The sequence below is a fragment of the Papilio machaon genome, chromosome 17, assembly GCF_912999745.1.
Source record: "Papilio machaon chromosome 17, ilPapMach1.1, whole genome shotgun sequence".
NCBI classification, from domain to species: Eukaryota; Metazoa; Arthropoda; class Insecta; order Lepidoptera; family Papilionidae; genus Papilio; species Papilio machaon.
This window is the reverse complement of record NC_060002.1, coordinates 2,138,443-2,157,600: the sequence shown is the minus strand read 5'-3', so window position 1 is coordinate 2,157,600 and position 19,158 is coordinate 2,138,443. Positions and strand designations below refer to the sequence as shown.

Here is a 19,158-nt window from a genome sequence, read left to right as displayed (position 1 = left end):
TTCCCAGCGATTACTATTTCTGTTACTAGAGTAAACGATTTTAATTATGCAAGTTTCAATCTATTGAGTGTAAAATGTGTATAAATTATTTTTGTGTGTGTAAAACTGTGGACAAAACTAAGAACTATACAGTTTAACTAACAGGTCAAATTTTGCCAACGATTTAACTGAACAGTCCAACTGCTCAGTTAGAACTGTGTAACCTGAAAGTATGAAGCAGGCTTTAGCATTTTTGTATTGTTTGAAATGATTAATGTGTGTTGAAAATGTTCTGTTTAAAATTTATCGGGCTAATTTGATTGAGAGTAGTTGGAGAGTTAACCTAAAACTCATAGCTTACACACTACAGTTTGCAATTTCTTTGAACATTTTTTATTCGAAAGAAGTCAAATATGTGACAACGTATAATATACCTTCTTCCAGTACGCTGAAGCCAATGAACGATCGCACATCAATTAAACAACCAGCTCGCGGCCGTTGGACATTTCAAACGTATATAAATAGTCTTTATCACAAACATTTCCGTATGTGCGGGACAGACCAATCCAATCTAATGCAGTAAATGATTTTTAAAGCAAATCGATTTCTTCAATTGCTATACTAGAATCGAATTTTAAGACTTGATCAAATGTTGATAACATTGTGCTTCAGTTGAGTATCTGTAAAGAATCCATAAAAAATCCTATAATACATATAATAATCGAAATCAAACTTACATACCTACGTGGACGAAGTTCACGACGAGCGGATATTCGCTTCGCGTGTTCGCTTCCGCTAGATAATTACAAGTAAAACTCGTAAATGTCGCTTTCCCTAACAGTCGCGTTGTCGAGTCAATGGCATGTTACATCAGAGCTAGTGATGCAACGGAAGTGTCTTACCGGAACCAGAAACGGAAACAGATGTCAAAAATAAATTTTAGCAGAAACGGAAACGGAAACGGAAGCGGAAACAGAAGTGTAAATAATAATAAAAAAACATATTTACAAAATTTTTTTTTGGTAAGAACAGTTTGTATTCGTTTTTAATTTATTAAGGCATTGGATATCGGTGTCCTTTAGCCTTCAATATATGTATTTTTACTGTGCTGCAATAAGTTAAAATACGTTTTTATTTTTTTAATTTATTTTCAGGAAACAAAATTACACTATTTACAAATTAATGTTCGCCAAACGTTCGTTCGACAAATATATTTCTTTATTAATACATTCACTGCTGACCACTCGGATCCGAGTGGGCAGAGCTATTAGTAGCGGCGCCTCCCCCTCGGATCCGGGCGAGAGGCCCGTTCACTTTGTAGTAGCCAGTAAGCCGCCGGCGTTTGAAGCGAGTCCATGTTGCTTTGTGTGGCCACTCTGGCAATATTGTCAACTAACGAAAAAGAGTATTAGTTTCATTCTTACAGTGTTGTAGTGACCACGTTCGTACGGAGGCAAACATACAAATATCTTGTATCACATGAAGCTAAGGCTGAACTTTATGTTATGTATGTATATTTTTTAAATATATGTATGTCCTGTATGTGTGTACGTGTGTGTGTATACGTATGTGTATGTGTGGGTGTGTATGAAATGTTACAAGATCTTGAACCGAGAAGATAAAAGCTGGTTTTGATTAGTATCCTTACATGTTTTACTCAATATTCTGGAATTTCATGAAAAACTTGACTTTGTCAAAATCTTGTAACATATGAACAGAAATGCAATCGTGGAACAAATATCTACATATTAGTGAACTAAACCATTGCCATCCCTAGCGCTCAAATACAAAAAACATTATTAATTTATCTATATGTTCAAACACTCCCAGACATACTAAATAAAAATTCACCGTAAAAAGTTTTGGCTCCCAGCTGTTACATTTTTTATTTTGTAAACAGTGAATGTGTTAAGTATCAAAAACACCAAATCTAGATTACAAAAAGATATAATTATTAGGCACTTGACTTGCAATCTGCAGGGCCTGGGTTCGAATCCCGCCATGTACCAATGTGTTTTTCGATTTAGATATTTACATTTATCCGACGTTCCTACGGTGAAGGAAAACATAGTGATGCTGCCTGCACATATCTGAGAAAAAAAAATAATGATATGTGTGAAGTCAAATCGCTCTGGTCCAGCGTGGTTGACTATGGCCTAGTCACCCCTAATTTGGGCTGATGATAATAATGATGATGATATATTACATGGTTATCACTTATTCAAAAGTACATTTAATAACTCGAAAGTATGAAATAGGAACATTTTGCCAGTTGTCAAATTTTATATGGACAACTACTAGACAGTTTACTCCAGCAAGAGAAACTGATTGTTTCAAACAGCAGCAGAAAATATTACGCGCTTAAATTCACGAAAAAGTACGTAAACAAACAAATGCGACAAGTGCCGAAAGGCCGCGTACGGACTGTGCGTCTCGCGCCGCGCATTTGGATCTCTCAGCCGTCGTAAAGTTCCGTTTTATCTCCGTTATAAAAGTTGCGGAAACAGAAGCGGAAACGGATGTTGAAAAGCATGCGGAACTTCCGCACTTGCGGAAACGGAAACAGACATCCGTTGCATCACTAATCAGAGCTGAAACCGCCCGGTAACGCTGAGCTGGCATAACTGCAGCGTGCAATACTGTAGGACCTCTCTATGGTTTGTATCATCTATGACCCAGCAAAAATATAACATGAATATAATCTACCGGTACAACTGTATTATACAAACATCATACAGCACGTGTCTGTTTAGTCAAATTTAAGATCACGAGTGTGAAAACGGGTTATTTTAAATCGACTTTTGGTATATATTTGATTGATATACATAATTTATGGTATTTTTTAGCAAACACTAGCACTATTAAATTTATGATATATGTATAATGACATACCAATGCGCACATTTTTACTACGGGCCAGAGGAGGTGATTTGTCATTGTTTAACAATATGTTTGTGTTTGGAGAAGCAGATCATAAAGTTATGAGGCTGCTGCAGTAGGCCGAGTCGGTAAAGTGTACGGATATCGGAGGCGAGACGGGCCGGTGTGTTCGAGTGGCGGAGCGCTCGGCGGTCGGATGCGCGGGGTCGTCGACCCGGGCGCCGCCACGAGTCTCACTTTCGATGCGCCCGCGGCGCGTCCGCGGCGGCTCCACGTGCCGCCACGCCGCTGACGTCACCCTCACCTCCAGGAGCCGCACCGCCAACGGTGTCGGTCACTGGAGCGTGCTGATTACGATGACGTCCAAGGAAACCGTCTTTATTACGAGTAACATCAATTATGAAGCTTACAGTATCCCTTAAAATTAGTAAACTTGCGGTAAGTCTTAATCGGACATCACATCAATAGTTACGGACGATAAAGGTACAGCTATTGTAACTTTTTCAATTTCCCTTGTCGTTTAACTGTAATTGTGAGTTACTTTAAAAGTTAGCTTTTCTAGCACTTACATAAGCAACAGTTTAGCGTCTCTAGCGTTGAGTGCGAAGAAAGTGCGAAATATCGCACGGCGGTGTAAATATCAAACAATTGAACCTGCCTTCAACGTCTGCTATTAATATGAGCTTTCGTTTAACCTCGAAAGATAAAATAGTTAAAATAGGATGGACAGAAAAGAAAAGTATTCACGCTCATACACTAAATGGGTTAGCAGAGACCAGCAGAACGAAAAATTATATTAATAAAATGTGTGGATATGTTATAAGAATGAGTTCCTCGGACTATGTCTCAACAATTTCGATACTGAACAGAACAATCAAATTATGTTGCAACGAGTTGGTGACAAAATTCCGTCGACGAGCTCTTGCACGTATCAAATTTTTCGCAAGTACAAATACAATAAGTTAATTACGATAACGACTTGCGTCGGCTTCTCCCTTCTCGGTTGCGAAAACCCTCCTCGTAGCTGATCATTGCAGTAATCTAAACAACTTGTACCGGACTACGTTTGCACAATAATTGAGCGCTAACTACACTTGTATGGATGAAATAATTTCATGTTAAACGTACCGCTTACATATGAGTATTATACATACTTATATTAGAGTATTATAGTAAGAGTATTTGTGTACATGTGTAGATGATTGGCATTTTTCGATCTTATGGGATCGATGAGGCTTTTGTGTGACCAAAATATTGGAACATGTGTGCTTGTAGAATGTAATCCTGAGTTTCTTCTACAAAAAAACGTGTAGTGAAGCATTTTGTTATCGAGAGGGTTTTTTTGGGAAAACAAAAATAACAGTGTGTTTTTGTATAAGTTATCGCCAGTGGAAGAACGTGCGTCGGTCATGCTTTTTTTTAAAAAGATATGTGTACGTGTGCTTTCTACAGCAAGAAAAATTAAATTGAATTAAATCGTACAAATAAATGAAAAAGAATTTTCGTTTTATTGCGATCGTCATTTAAGGATAAAGCGACAGGCGATGAGGTAATTGCTATTTAAGTACTTGAAACATACGATACATGTAGGATAATACAACCATTTTAAGTATTACAATTTGGGAAAATGTACTTACTTCCGTACAAAACGTATAAGAAAAAAATAAACATATTTACAATAATTTTTTTTTTGTACAAAATGTGAACAAAATGTATCTTCTATTAGTTCTATATAAATAGATGTTGTATCTAAGAAATCATTGTCTCCACAATTAATATTATAACCACTATTTTATTAAATAAAATTACATTTAAAATGCAAAAAAAACCAGACATCATCCATGTTTAAATGTTTCAATGACGAACACATTAATTAGATAATGTTATATAAAGATGGCGGATACAATACAACCAGTATATATTATTCAAATTAGACGAGTGTCTGTTGTTCGGCCACGGTAACCAATATCATGAATACCATAATATCAAACATTAAATAAAGGATATGTACGTAAATTCTAGTCGCAAATCTTCTTTAATTCTAGTTTTATAACATAAACAAGACTAGTTTATGTTATGTATAACATTTAGTGACCTAACTTTATGTATGTTATATCGCAAAACATACAGCGTCGAGAAGACTCCTGTTACGATTTTTATTGCATAACTTGGAAACTGACAAAAAGAATAGGTAGTGAAATAGTAACCAATACTGTCTCTGAAACACTAGCCAGACTTTACAAAGTTAATAAATTCAAATGTCAATCGGATTGCCTGTTACACTCGTTCTATTTTTCAGTCTTTAAACTTAGGACTAATCCGTTAAAGGTTGAATTAATAGATACACTACACTATCGTAGTCGGAAGGTCGGGTCATCCGCGCGTGGCGACAATTAAAACCGGGATAAGTGTTGCGTATACCTGCGAGATGAGGGCGCCACGGTCGATACGGGGTGGCGGGGGCACGGAGGGGGTCGGGGGAGTGCCACGGCATCTAGTTAAGGAGTTTAGAACGCGACTCACTGAGTATTGATGTCCCTCGGCCTCTTTGTTATAAATTGGAAACAAAAATAGATATCATTAGATTTGAATACTATTTTTTTATTCATGTATATGAGATGGTAGTCGTTAAATATAGTCTACATAATATGAAACTGGTCATCATTTACATAGAGAAGTACTGCATTTCCATCTATCGAAAATTACGAATTAGTAATATAAATGTGGGAATGGAAAGTAAGACGATTAGATTATTTGTGTGAAATGGAACAAAACGGAAGTGTAAGCGAGACGAATGAGGGATGAGGGTGAAGGACAACCGGCGAAGGACGTAAGAGCAAACGACGCAAACGACGAAATTAAAGTTTTATTTAAATTTTAAAAGTGTTTCACATGATTATCGATCTATCCCACTACTACATAAATGCGAATATTTAGATGAATGGATTGATGTTTCTTAGAAGTTATCTCCAAAACGGCTCAACGGATAATGATGAAATTGCATAGATGTAGAGCACAGTCTGGAAGGACGTATAGGCTACTAATGATTTTAATTTCTAAATTCCTGCGGAGGGATTCGCCGGCGATAGCTAGTTTTACTATAAACTGGAAAGGAACTTCGTAACGTATCGGAACCGGTAAGCATTTTAACAGAAAGCCTTATCTTCGGATGCGGTCGTAAAATAGTTCATTGTGATTCACGTTGCGTGTTGGATGGCTGCCGCGGTACAACTTCTATTCGTCACGTATGGCGACAACGTGATGTTAGATGTGTAACATACTAGCCGTCAATATGAGAAGCCTCGATGCGGTAACACTAAAACCGCTTTTCCACTGCAGCGACTGGCTCGCGCAAGTGCATTTCTATGAGCAATGTAAGCACCATTTCCATTGGGGCTATAGAAATATAAGACACGTGCAGACAGAGTGCACGGTTGGTTGCTTAGTAATAAGAGGTTAAATATTGGTCTTGCAGGTTGTACGAACATTGTAGTTTCTCATTGACAGACCTCTAATACTACAACTGACATAATACAAATTGTAACATCGAAAACGTAAGTTTTTTATGTTGATTTTAGTGAATGTATCCAAGATCTATGTCCAAATAACAATTGCATAATAAGTTCTCAATAATCAGTGTTGAGAAAAGTAACCAACATCGATTCCGAATTCTTTGAATTCTGAATAGTTAAAGTGTGGATGTCCCCCAGCCTCGCTCCGTCTCCGTTCGTATTCGGCGGCGGGAGGCCGCGATTGTGTTTACACCCCAACCTCCCTCGAGGAGATCGAGGACGCCGCCCAAATTAACACACAGCATTTGTCTTCAAGTAGGTATCTCCGAAGTCCACTGATACACCCGACAATCGTTGCTAAATATTTTAATATGAAACCTCTGAAAGGCAATTTTGATATTGCGTAGCAACCTAGCTACAAAATGTTAAAAAATATTATTTCAAGTGGAACATACGCCCAATTTCTCTCTCTGTGCATTGTTTCCTTATTCCAGAGGATCGCGACCTCTCTTTTTGACCATCTCTCGAAGGGTATTTCACTCTGTGCGGTTCTTAGCGACTTACAATATAAGGGTACAATGTTAGTTTTTATATAATTTTTGTATCAAAGATCATAGACCATGAGAAAAAGTCGTTTATATCTTAATAATTTTAAGTGTGGCTCGAGTAACAAATCATACATAACCAATAGTTAACCAATAGTTAAACTTTGTTTCTTAATATGTTCGAAAATTGTAAAAATTAAAAACACCACAACAACGAGTGAGATGAACGCGAGCCCTACATACATACAAAACACTCACACATTCACACTAACATTAAATGCTTACACATTGTTCGAGGGAGGCTTCACAGTCACAGCCTTATAGTCAGATCGCGCACACAACAAAAGTATAAACATGTCTACACACACATATACAGTATATGTGTGTGTAGATATGTTCGTCTGCAAAGTTGTGAGTAAATAACGCTATACAGGTAGACGGTCGCCTGATGAAAGTCGATGGGATGAATGTTTCGGTTTTAATTAGAATTGATTAAAGCCAGTTGTAAAGAACGGCTCCGGCGAGGGCGCCCTCACAAACACATTCGTTATTTAACACGAGATCGCTAAATGGCATCACATTTATGTTCGTGCAACGCGGGGATGAAGGAGGACAGGAGAGCAGTCGGTTATGATAGGTTCATACGTGGACGAAAAATAAAATGCTATCATTTGAGCAGTTCATTTTTCCGCAACTAAAAGAGCAGTGCTTTTAAATATAATTTAAAGGTTAATAATATTAACATTTATTTTAAGATAAGAGAAATGTGGCAAAACGCAATTTTCCTGAATTGGAGAAACAGAAAATCAATATCGTGGAAATGGGAAAAGACTAAGATTAAAGAAGAGACGACATAGATCATTTTGCCTATAGGCTTATCTTCGACTTAAAACACCGGTACGCTTGAACACTACCTTTTATGATATCTAAAAAACAAATTAGATCGATGGTACAGATAGCAACGGGTATTACGAAAACTATTTGTAATGCTGACACAAAAAAAAAAAAACAACATCAAAGTAAATCATCTAATATTCAAAGCTCTCGACTTGCGACAGTTGTTCGTATGTTTGGAAACAAAGAATATCCATAATCGGACCCACTCAATTTTAGACAATCGCGAGTGATATGTGGCGGCCACGTGATTAAATCTGCGAGCTGTGATTGGCCGAGGCTGGGGTGACGTTGCGCCTCCTCTGAGCAGAGTTCACGTTACCAGGGCTTATTATATTAATCCTAAATCATTACGAACGAGTAAAAATCAAACGCAAGCTTAGATTTTTATTACCAGCTCTGTCGATGACCTAAATTTATTCTCCCCGACTCATGTAAAGTGGAATAAAGTCTAAACTTTGTCAAAACAAGTACAATTTTAAAAAAAACTAACTACGGGATTAAATTCCTTACTAACAAAATTAGGTTAAATCGTCCTTATCCTACCTATATTTCCTTTTATCCGGGAGGTTACATAATCAAAATTAGCCTAATATCACATTAACTAGAGCGTTGAAGTAATATCACAGTATTTGACAGGGCCGCTGCTACTCTACACTAGAGTTAACAAGGCTAACCTAGAATAATGAAATTCTAACGCTACGCTAATATAAGACTAGCTATTGTTTGTCGAAACTTAATTGAACAGTTTCATTAATCAAGCTACGGGGGAGTGTAATGTCTTGAGCAAAGCAAGCACAATTTAATTGTTCGTATCAGTGGTAGAGACTGCAAAACATTCTATTGCTGTATGGACATGCCCGATGGCAACCTTTAATAAAAAAATGGAAAGCTTTCAGTTCATCATTTTCAACGTAAAACAGACATTAATAGATTTCAAGTACACCTTATAGTGGTATCTGTACTTCAAGACAAAACTTTTTCTTAGTTCATAATGCCAAAGACGCAAATGGCTGTACTATCCCACATACTCGTGTAAACATATTGAAAGTTCTGGAAACACATTGAGTATTAATTCCTAGACGTTCTTAATGTAGTTTATAATCGTCTATTTATAGACAAAGAATCGTGCGGCACGGCTCCACATGGGCCCGTGAGCGGCAGCAATCGCAGATTAGAACATTTCTTATAATTACCGCATCGCCCCCTCGTCGCTCATATTTGTACGTTTCATACATTAAATCGATACCACGCCGACTTTATTTCATTACAAGGTCACCACGAGTACGATACTCATCGAACATAAATAGCAATCATAGAATATGCTTTCAGCGATCTACTCCTCCAACTACATTGCAGATTTAAAAAAAAAATAATATCGATCATTATAAACGTAGTATATTACTCACTTTGATGCTTATCAGCTAACTGTATGAGGGGATTCGGCAGGTCTCGCCGCCTGTAGAAGCACATGACTTTCGCTTCCACGTTGCCTGATGCCGTCTTGTTCAGTTCCTCTATCCGCCGGATTTGGTACGGAGACGTCGACGACGTCTCGAAATAGACGCAGTCTGTAGACAAAAAACAATAATTCCATAAGGTATTTACAAAATCGTTCACACAACGGTGATTCAAGACAAGAGAAACCCTCCCCCCCTGCAACTGCAACTTGTTTCTACTACTTTATAACTAAAGCTTGATTTAATGATATTGTGAGATGTAACTGTGTTAACGACATAGAATACGTATGGTATTGTTATCTTCACAAAGTTCGGTATCAAAATTTTCAGAATTTGTTACTACTAATGTTTTAATTAGTGTACAAACTACATGTGATTCCAGGAAATTGTTACTTTTAAAGTTAAATGTTGATGTGTAAGACTTAATGTAATAACTTCTAAAAAACAATGCAATATTTTCAATTAATATTTTTAATCGTCGTAATAAATGACAGAAAAACAAAATAACTTAGAAAAAATTGACTGAAACTGTCTGATTGTTGGTCTGTAATTAGATTCACAATGAGCAAACACAACATAAATATTTGCAAACTTTTAATAATAACTAGTGTTTGTAATTTGTTTTTAATTATAACTGTGGAAATTAAATAGAGTATATAATAAATGAAAAAAGAAATAAAGCGTTTATCGCGATCGTCTCTACGTATTTCCGTTTTCACGCGTGGCGAACAGCGACGATCATAGAGTAGTAATTATACTAGAAGTTTGTTTGGCTGAATTGCAGCGCATTCAATTGTTGAGTCCTGCCTACTTTTGTTCTTTCTATTGTCACTTTGTCTACGAATACGTAAACATCTAGTATAACAACTTAGTATATTTAGATGATGATTCATTAACAACGTATGTAAGTAGCAAGTATAACAAGCAAGATCCAGTACATTTATTTTTACGAGGAAGTAGTTATACTATGAACTGGTTACTACTGCTTTTTTGGAGTGACCATAACGTATATGCATATTTAAAATCGACCATGCCTACTGAGAAAAAAAGATCAGTTCTAGGTTTTATTAACAATTAACATATTTATACAAATTCCATTTAAATAATTTGTCAGATATTTTCCTTGGCAATACTGTGGAGATACATTTCTTTATATTAAGGGCTTTGTGACAGCAAAATTGTGTGTGGGTGAGAAATCGATAAGAAATGAAGAAGATTGTTGCCTATTTATGTTTGTAGGATTACATTTGTGATCAAATATTTAGACTGGCCTAAATATTATTAATAATATTGTTATAGCCTAAATATAGTGTAAAGTAATAACAGTCAATTACTACTTAGTAATTATTACATAGTAGATTTAGATACCAATGGATTGTTTTTTACCACCACTAAGTGTTCTTACTCTTGATATTAAATCATGTACTTCACAAATTTATTTAGTGAAAACACCGGATTAAACGGATTTAGTACTTTTTTTTAGTTTTCAATTGCGACCAATGATTAAGGCGTAAAATATGACCCAAAATACATTGAGACTTGGGCTATTCGGCTAAAAAACTGTCAATCACGAAAATATTATCACATTGATTTGGTGTTGCCATCAAAGACGAGGATGATTACCTGAATGACATTCATGTGTGGCATAATGTAGCAGTATGAGGCTGCGGCATGGTCGCCATGTCACATGGCCGAGGCTAATGGCGGCTTACCGTTACGTGCAATAAAATAACACGCGACGCGCACAATAGCCTGCCTCGCTTTGTTAAAAACCACGGCAAGGTGGACATAGATAGATGTCGCTCCGCTCTACTGTTCTTCTCACCATAGACACCTCATTGTACTTTTAAATTTCTTTCAAAGATAAATCTATATCTACGCTATGTAATATTGTAAAGAAAGAAAAAAGTACTTCCTTTCTTTGTAATACTATAAAGAGCAAAGATTTGTATTTTTATTTGTAATGAATAAAGTACAAAACTACTGGATCGATTTTAATAATTCTTTAGCCATTACAAAGTTACATTATTACTGAGTAACATAAATTATATTTATTCTGATTTTTTTTTAAATTGCGCGCGGATGAAGTCCAAAACCTAGTTGATTATATAAATCTCCAAAATCTAAACAGTTCGGTAGTAGACATTTTAAAGTTATTCTTTCGTACTACTAAATGGGTAAGATAATGCGGGGCACGAAATTATTATTTTAAGCAGTGTAATTTCATAGTTATATATTTGTTTCAGTAACCAAAGTATCGTAAACGAATTATTCTGTTCACCCTTATTTAAAGGTTTGGATTCACGGCATAAAGAAACTAATACAGTGGAATCTCTATAACTTAAACCTTGTAAGTTTAAATCCTCAGTAAGTCGAAAAAAATCGCCGTTCCCTTCTGCTGGACCATCAAATACTCGGTATCTCTAATTATTCAGACTTTGTAATTCGAACAGAATTTTACTTCCTTATGTAAGTATTCTACGTAAAAATACACATTTACACTCGATTACTCGTATTTCAAAAATCAGACTAAGTCGAAGTTAGTTAAATATAATAATGTCGTTCTGGGAGTTTCGTCAAATTCATCATGTCTTGAACTTCTTGTTAAGTCGAAGATTCAATAAGTCGAAGTTTTTTGCCTTTCCCTTGACATTCGAGATAACGAGATTCTACTATAGTTATTTTATATCAATTTCTTTTTATAACTACTTTTAGCTATAGCACGATGGGCTGAGTAGTTATTTGGCACGTCGCCAACACTGGAAACTCCGGATCGAATCTCGGGCTGTCTTTTAAGATGGGCATGAACATTCAAGTTGGCCGTTCTATGATGGTTATATGCTACTTTCTATAACTTGTAAGGTAACAACAGGAAGTTATAATCCGGTGATCATACACGTATTGATACTGACTACATACTGATTTGCAACAGAGCTGTTCTAGGACGGTCTCTCGGTGCTTATACGTCAAGGCGGATCGACTGTAGCAGTTTGCACAGTACTATGTAATAGTTAATATGGCCACTAACGCGTTACAAACGATATACAAAGAGAGATTTTGCATCTATTTACGTACATGGTTTAGTGTCGAATACTTATTGAACTTTGTCACCAATCCAATAGGTATCTTAGAGCTTCTACACCCAACATCACTTAAAGATGAGAGGAGAGGCAGTTGATCAGGAAGATGTGATAGCGGTTACCAAGAGGGAGTATATCAAAATAATTGCGCCTTAAGAATAAATAAAACTATTGCTTCATAAAAAATATAAAATATTTTCGTAAATCGAACAGCGGGCCTAGCACAAATATTTGTGACAATCATATTCATGTCGTCATCATCAATTATGTCTAAATAAGTATGAGATTTCTGGTTTACTATACGCTCGATATGCACAAATTTTGGCTATGTCGATACAACGGCGATTGTCACAAATATTTATATTATCACAGATATGCAAATGAAAAGATAAAATTAAAAAGCGCTACATACAGAAACATCATCCACGGATTGTTAAGCTCGTACTACATACAGCATATAGCGACTCGTAAAATATATAGAGTAGCGGCGCTCGGCGACCTAGCGACTGTAAGAACAACATACTTGTATACGCGGCTGCTGTACAATACGCTCACGAGCACACAGACAGATTTACAGATGTGAGCGTGGCGCATTAATCTATGCAGATGTTGCTATACGTTGTATATTTGTGTAGATATAGACGAAACTGTATATGTATAAGTTGGGGCATTATGCGGCTGATAGCGATGTTAACGCCCGTTCCGTTTTGCCAAGAGTTTGCTGGTATTTTTGGAACACGTCAATAACTAAGTGTATTGTAAATTTAGATTGGATACGTTACTGGAGGGCGGAGAATGATTGCTCTTCCTCCGGGAGCTTTTAACCTCAATTTCGTAATCTTAAAAACGCACAATTTATTGTAGCATATTTAATTATTAAAGTAAAATAACGATATACAACTAATGCGTGTGACCAAAACGGTACTAGAGTCTCGGGGTAGTAGAAAACATAGTACAATCACACACTATATAAACACAGATTCATAAAAAAATTGTCATGGTTCATAAAAAAGATAAATAAAATTCTCGGTAACAATAATATCGACTTGACTAATAATAAATGTAATAGCCAAATAAGGATATAATGACATCTTAATTTTAACCTAGGATTATATTACTTAGGATAAAAGATAACAGTGTAAAGAAATAAACAAGAGTGAAATTAAACAGAAGAAATTACTGCAGTAAAATTCACAGGAAATTTATTTTCAGTCTAACACTTCGCAGTTCAACGCCAACAGTCAGTAAGTCAGACAAACCCTGCGATAATGATCATTACTAAGCAGATTTTTACAAGAATCAGAGGAAATACAAGTATCTTATTAGATTAGCCGTATAATAGCCTAGATTTCAGGAAGCCTTTGGTAAATTGCCTATATCTCCATAGTATCAGTATTACTTTCTCCTTGTGCAGTATTTTGAAAACTAAACATGTGATAGATTAAGGCGTCAAGTGCTACCCGTTTATCACTATTATTCCAGGTCTAATAAGGGAGTTTGGTATTATGTCTAAATTGAACACATTTAAATTTAATTCTTGTTGACTTTGCTTAGCGATCTTGTTGTCTATGATTAAATTTATTTTTAATATCCGGAATGGCGGGCATACAAGTTCAATTTATCGTCTGATAACATCCAGCGGGAAGTTATTCCAGTCACGATACTATGATATCTATTACCCGAAGCGATTTTCGCTATCTTCATGTTGTGAGCAATACAATAAAAATATATTTGCATCTCTGTCATTCTCTTTGGATAAAAGAAGAAAACGATCTCATTAATGAAAAGTCGACAAAATATGTATGAAATTTACTAATGTACTTTACGTGCACAAATTTCAATTAAAATTTTGTCGATGACGTTACGAAAATGTTCTCACGAATAATCGTGATAAACCCTCAGGATTCGCGCATATAAAAGCTCGCCTGTCATAAATCGAGGTTTAATGGTCTTTTTGCAAATAAACTATCAACAAGTTTAAAAAAATAATATCAGTTATTAAATTTTGCGGCCAAAATAATTAGCGGCTACACCGCAACAATCGATTTGACTGAATCAACAAATAGTTTTAAAGCCGCAACCACGTGGCTGTATCAATTATTTTATGAGGAGTGACATCGGTTAAATGTTTAACTATGGACTTAAAAATTAAATTAATGTTGCGCCTTGAATAACTAGTATTTATGGATCTGTACTTTTTACTCTTCACTTAATCATATATTGTTAAAATACATTTAACACTCATCAAACGTACTCAGCTTTGGAAAGATTTCTTATGACATTTTGAAAAGAAAAACTTTTTCCATAGGTCAAATGTTTACTATAGAAAAAGTGAGTTCTTGATCTATGGTACTGACAAAAAGTACCTACCTTAATTCTAAAATAATTCTTTATTGTAAAAAACATGCTGTAAACTTACGGTTCTCGCGGTTTGAAAATTCGCGGGGACAAAAATTGTAAGCAAATTTCGTATTCATGGTACATTTCCGCATCGTAAAACTCGTGAATAGGAAGATTTTACTGTATATGTATTAAAGCACATTAAAATAACATAATTAATTGGTTGATTAAGAAAAAACATAAATTATGAGATAAGTGCTCGCCTAAAAAACTCACGTAAGTAATGTATATCCATTATTTAATCTAATACACATTTATAACAATGTAATGTACAATAAAATCGAGCCAATGACACGCATAAAAACTGTTGTCCGAAATATATAAAGTAGGCATAAATGATTGTGAGATGGCTTAAAAAATTCATTACCCAATATGGTAATGTTTGAGGCCCTGATGCACTTGTCGCGTTTCTACTGCAGCTTCATTTCATGACTGGCTGTCGCCCGCGGACTTCGTCATCGCAGGATAAAACAAAAAGTAGCCTAAAATATTTACAAACTGGGTTCAGTTTAGTGTTCAGGATATTTCGCGGAACAAATGTTGACTTGCGGACAGTCAGATAGAAAAAAATTTAAAAATCGTCTTTAGTTATCAGCAACTTAAATCTTTACGAAATATTAATTTTTTTTTTGCACAGACACGTCATTTTCATCGATTTCTAGATGTTTTAATATCATCTGTATGATATATTTTTTTATTTTATAAGATAAGGAGGCAAACGAGCAGCGGGAACACTGAGGTGAGTAGGTCGTTTCCCTAGATAGAAAACTACATAAATAAGCAAACTAGACACCTCATTGAATGTCATCTCTTGGTCTCTTAGCCATGTGGTCAATTTTACATCTGCATATGAAAAAAGATGTAAGTGGCTATCAAACATTAGTGAACGTTCGCGTTTTAAGGATTCCGTTTGACAGTGCAAGGGTCTCGGAGCGCGGTCGGTCAACAATGATCCGTGTGAGGGCGCGCGTCTCGCAATTACCGCGCCAGCGACCATTGGTGAAAGTCGCATACCTAAGTACGTTTCCGAACAATAAACTGGTCCTGTCAGACTAAACCAGACCGACCAGTTGCCGTCAATTTATTTGTTATTCAACTAACTATATACCTATATGAAACAGTGTTAGTCCTCTTAGCTAATTACTAAATTAGTCTACTTTTTTGAAATATGGCTACGATTCAGATGGCAAAGAATGTAACCTGATCTGTTTTGGTATAGATTTAAATAGTCCAAATGACCCGAGCTCGAGACTTAAATGACTCGACACTTCCTCATAGATTTTACTTTAATATAAAGTTATTAATTAAAAAATTAAACAGCTATTAACATCAATCAAGTTATACATATCAATAAGTTTTCAAGCAATCCTGACAAGTGTTGTGATGCGAATATTTTGCGTTACTTTAAACTAGTACGTAATTAAATTGATTTTTCCTAGTTATAATTAAAAGTTTAATGTGTAAATTGTTGCAAAAAACAGTGTCGTAAGCCGCGACGAGTGAAAGCATGTCACGCTATCTGCAGAACAATAAATTAACCTTAACCATTTCTTTAATATAATATTTAATATCTTAATTTAATTTGCATTCTCTTTTTTGACAAGTGCCTTTTTATTGCGTTGACGATAGATAGACTCCCGTGTTCTAAAGTAGGTACTTCTAACGAATCTAGCAACAAGAAAACTTAATAAATTAGATATTCATAAAATAATAATAATATATGTTTTTATGTACATTATTTTAGAGAGGATTAATACGCGTCGATTTCTAAAGATGGGCTCTTATTTTTTGCGTTCCTATCTATATATTAATACGCGAAGGGATAACTTTGTAATCATTTTTATGGAAATTTCGCGAACGGATAAAATGAAATTTGACACAGTTAATGCGGATAAGAGTATAAACGATTTTTTTAAATAAAAAAAGGTCTTCGATTATGACCTATTCTCGAAATTCGACCAAAGGACGACAACTAAAAGCATAAAAATGCGAGAAGATGCGATTTTATGAAATAATTCGAAAGCTTTTACGTTTTTTATAAAAATATATTATACAACTATGATAATCACAAACAAGACATATTCAATGCTAGTTTGCAAATTTTTTGTATCACTAACAACTTTTAGGCATCACAAATTTTTATCGTAACTAGTAGTAGCCATTACGTAATAGTAACATTTGAATGCTTCTAGTTTAGCTGTACCAGGGGAACAGATGTGGGGTGTCGCGTTTCAAGTAGTGCCTATGACCGCGGCGAGTCGCCCCTTGCTATACGACAAATAATAATTACTATTATATAAATTATGTTCATTTAGGGTTTATCGCGTATATGTTTAACTTCAATTGATCTTCCTGCAACATACCCAAGGAATAGGCGAGAGAGAGATATTGTGCTGTGCTTTATAAATTTATAAGTCCTGCCTACCGGTTAATGTTCGATTTTTTGCCATTACTTTTATCATTCCATTAGACAAACAATACGCCATAACGGAACTCTCCTACATCTTGTATGACGTGTTCGCGATAAGTTACCTAATGCTCTTATCTTAATGTACATATATAACTGATTTCAATAGCCAATCATTTAATTAGTAAATACGTTTTTATTTCAAAGACTGGAAAGGCGATGTATCTTCGGATGTTGTTGGCAATTTTCCAGATGACTAAGCATTCGAGTGCTCCTTTTATCAATACTCTAAAAACCCAGCGGTGTTGCTTGGTGAAATAAAGGGAAATACATTTTTAATATGGAAGATAAGTAATGACCAAAAGTATAAAGGCCGAGATGTATCTATAAAAATGTCAATTAGATGAGATGTCAGTAGACCACCTATTTGAAATAGTTGTCACAACTCTACAACTGCGAACATTGGGTTCACAGAAATGAGTAAATTTTTATATGAGAAACAAAAATTTGTAAATCTCTTATGCAAATAAGGTTTTTAATATTCAACATAAATATAGTAAAGTTAAAACTTTGCATTTAAAAACGTAAATTTCATTTTTAGTTTTCGTGAAAATAAAACATAATCATAAATATATTTAAAACATTAATATAGAATACATCACATATATCTCAGAATACATCACATTAAATAAAGACTTGTAACAATTAGAGTTATGTCTTGCTTATAACGGTACATAAAGAAAATGCAAAATAAGAATTCAAAGAAAAAGTAAAAGACAAGCATAACAGCTATGTCTTGAAATATGTTAAGTGTAAAAATGAAGTCAATGAACTTCAAACTACCGAGAGCTGTAACAAAAAAATTAAATATAAAATATTGTAGTCACAACGGTACACTGCCTGATCAGTTGAATGTGTCATAACATTGTTTGGGTTCAAATACTAGATTAATTGTAATAATGTATTTACATACATTTAAGCTGTTATTATGATTTTCAATGGCATTTCATAAGTAAAATAAGCTCCTATTATAATGATAATCAGACATCTTGGTTTTATAAGCATTTTTCGCATTTTGCAATAAAATTTAATCTTCTATTTTAAAAGGCAACAGAAAAGTAACTTTTGAATACAGTGTATTCATAATGCAATGGTCATAACAAATGAAAAACTAGAATAAATATGTTTTGATGAATGATGTTATACTTTGAAATCATACTCATTCAGTTGGATGAAAACTTGGTTTCAATTTGTATATTGTATACTTTAGACAAAAAATATTTTAGAGCTAGAATAGATATATATATATTTAATATAAATTTCAGAATAAATTTTGATAATTTTTATACCAATATTTTTATATAAACATTATTTTATAAATGTATATAGGCTGTCTTAAGATTGTTTTATACAAATTAAAAAAAATGAATGAATTAAAAACAATAATAATACATACAATTTGTTATTGCATTTTAAATGTAATAATGCTTAAGCTACTACTATTTCAAATAATCAGATAACTTTAAGCTTTTTATAAATAAATGTAATATACTATGTTTAAAAAAAATCTGAATTGTAAAATTCAAAATAATTCATATTTGGTTTAGAAGTTCTCAATGACACGATGTTTAGTAATAGGAAGTAATATAAAAGGAAGAGCTAATTAGCATTCGGCGCGGCAACTACCGAACGCGGCACATGAGGTACCAGAGACCGCGCACAGCGCTGCAACGCCGTCAACCTGCACAACGGTCAGCATTTACGCAAACACTAACTAAATCTCAAACAATAGTACTACGACATACAAGAGTAAACTTTACAATCTATCAACTATGAATTCTTTCCAAAAATGTTTTGACAACACTTTATATAACCTAAAATCTCATGTCAATACTCAACAAAAATATTAAAACTAGTAAATAAGTTTGTTAAAAAGGCGCGATGTTACTCGTGTGTACATCTTCAATAACGCACGCAGATACGCGAACCGATACAACGACA

General features: G+C 34.7%; 1 protein-coding gene across 1 annotated transcript in view; it reads right to left on the bottom strand.

The window, feature by feature from the left end:
* Positions 1–19,158, bottom strand: part of LOC106712043 (metastasis-associated protein MTA3) — a gene marked incomplete at its 3' end in the record, with an annotated part of 52,011 nt that overhangs the window by 32,275 nt on the left and 578 nt on the right. Inside the window, exon 2 of the mRNA XM_014504487.2 lies at positions 9,220–9,381. Within this exon, the coding sequence (XP_014359973.2) occupies positions 9,220–9,381 (162 nt within the window). The remainder of the gene's footprint in view (positions 1–9,219; positions 9,382–19,158) is intronic.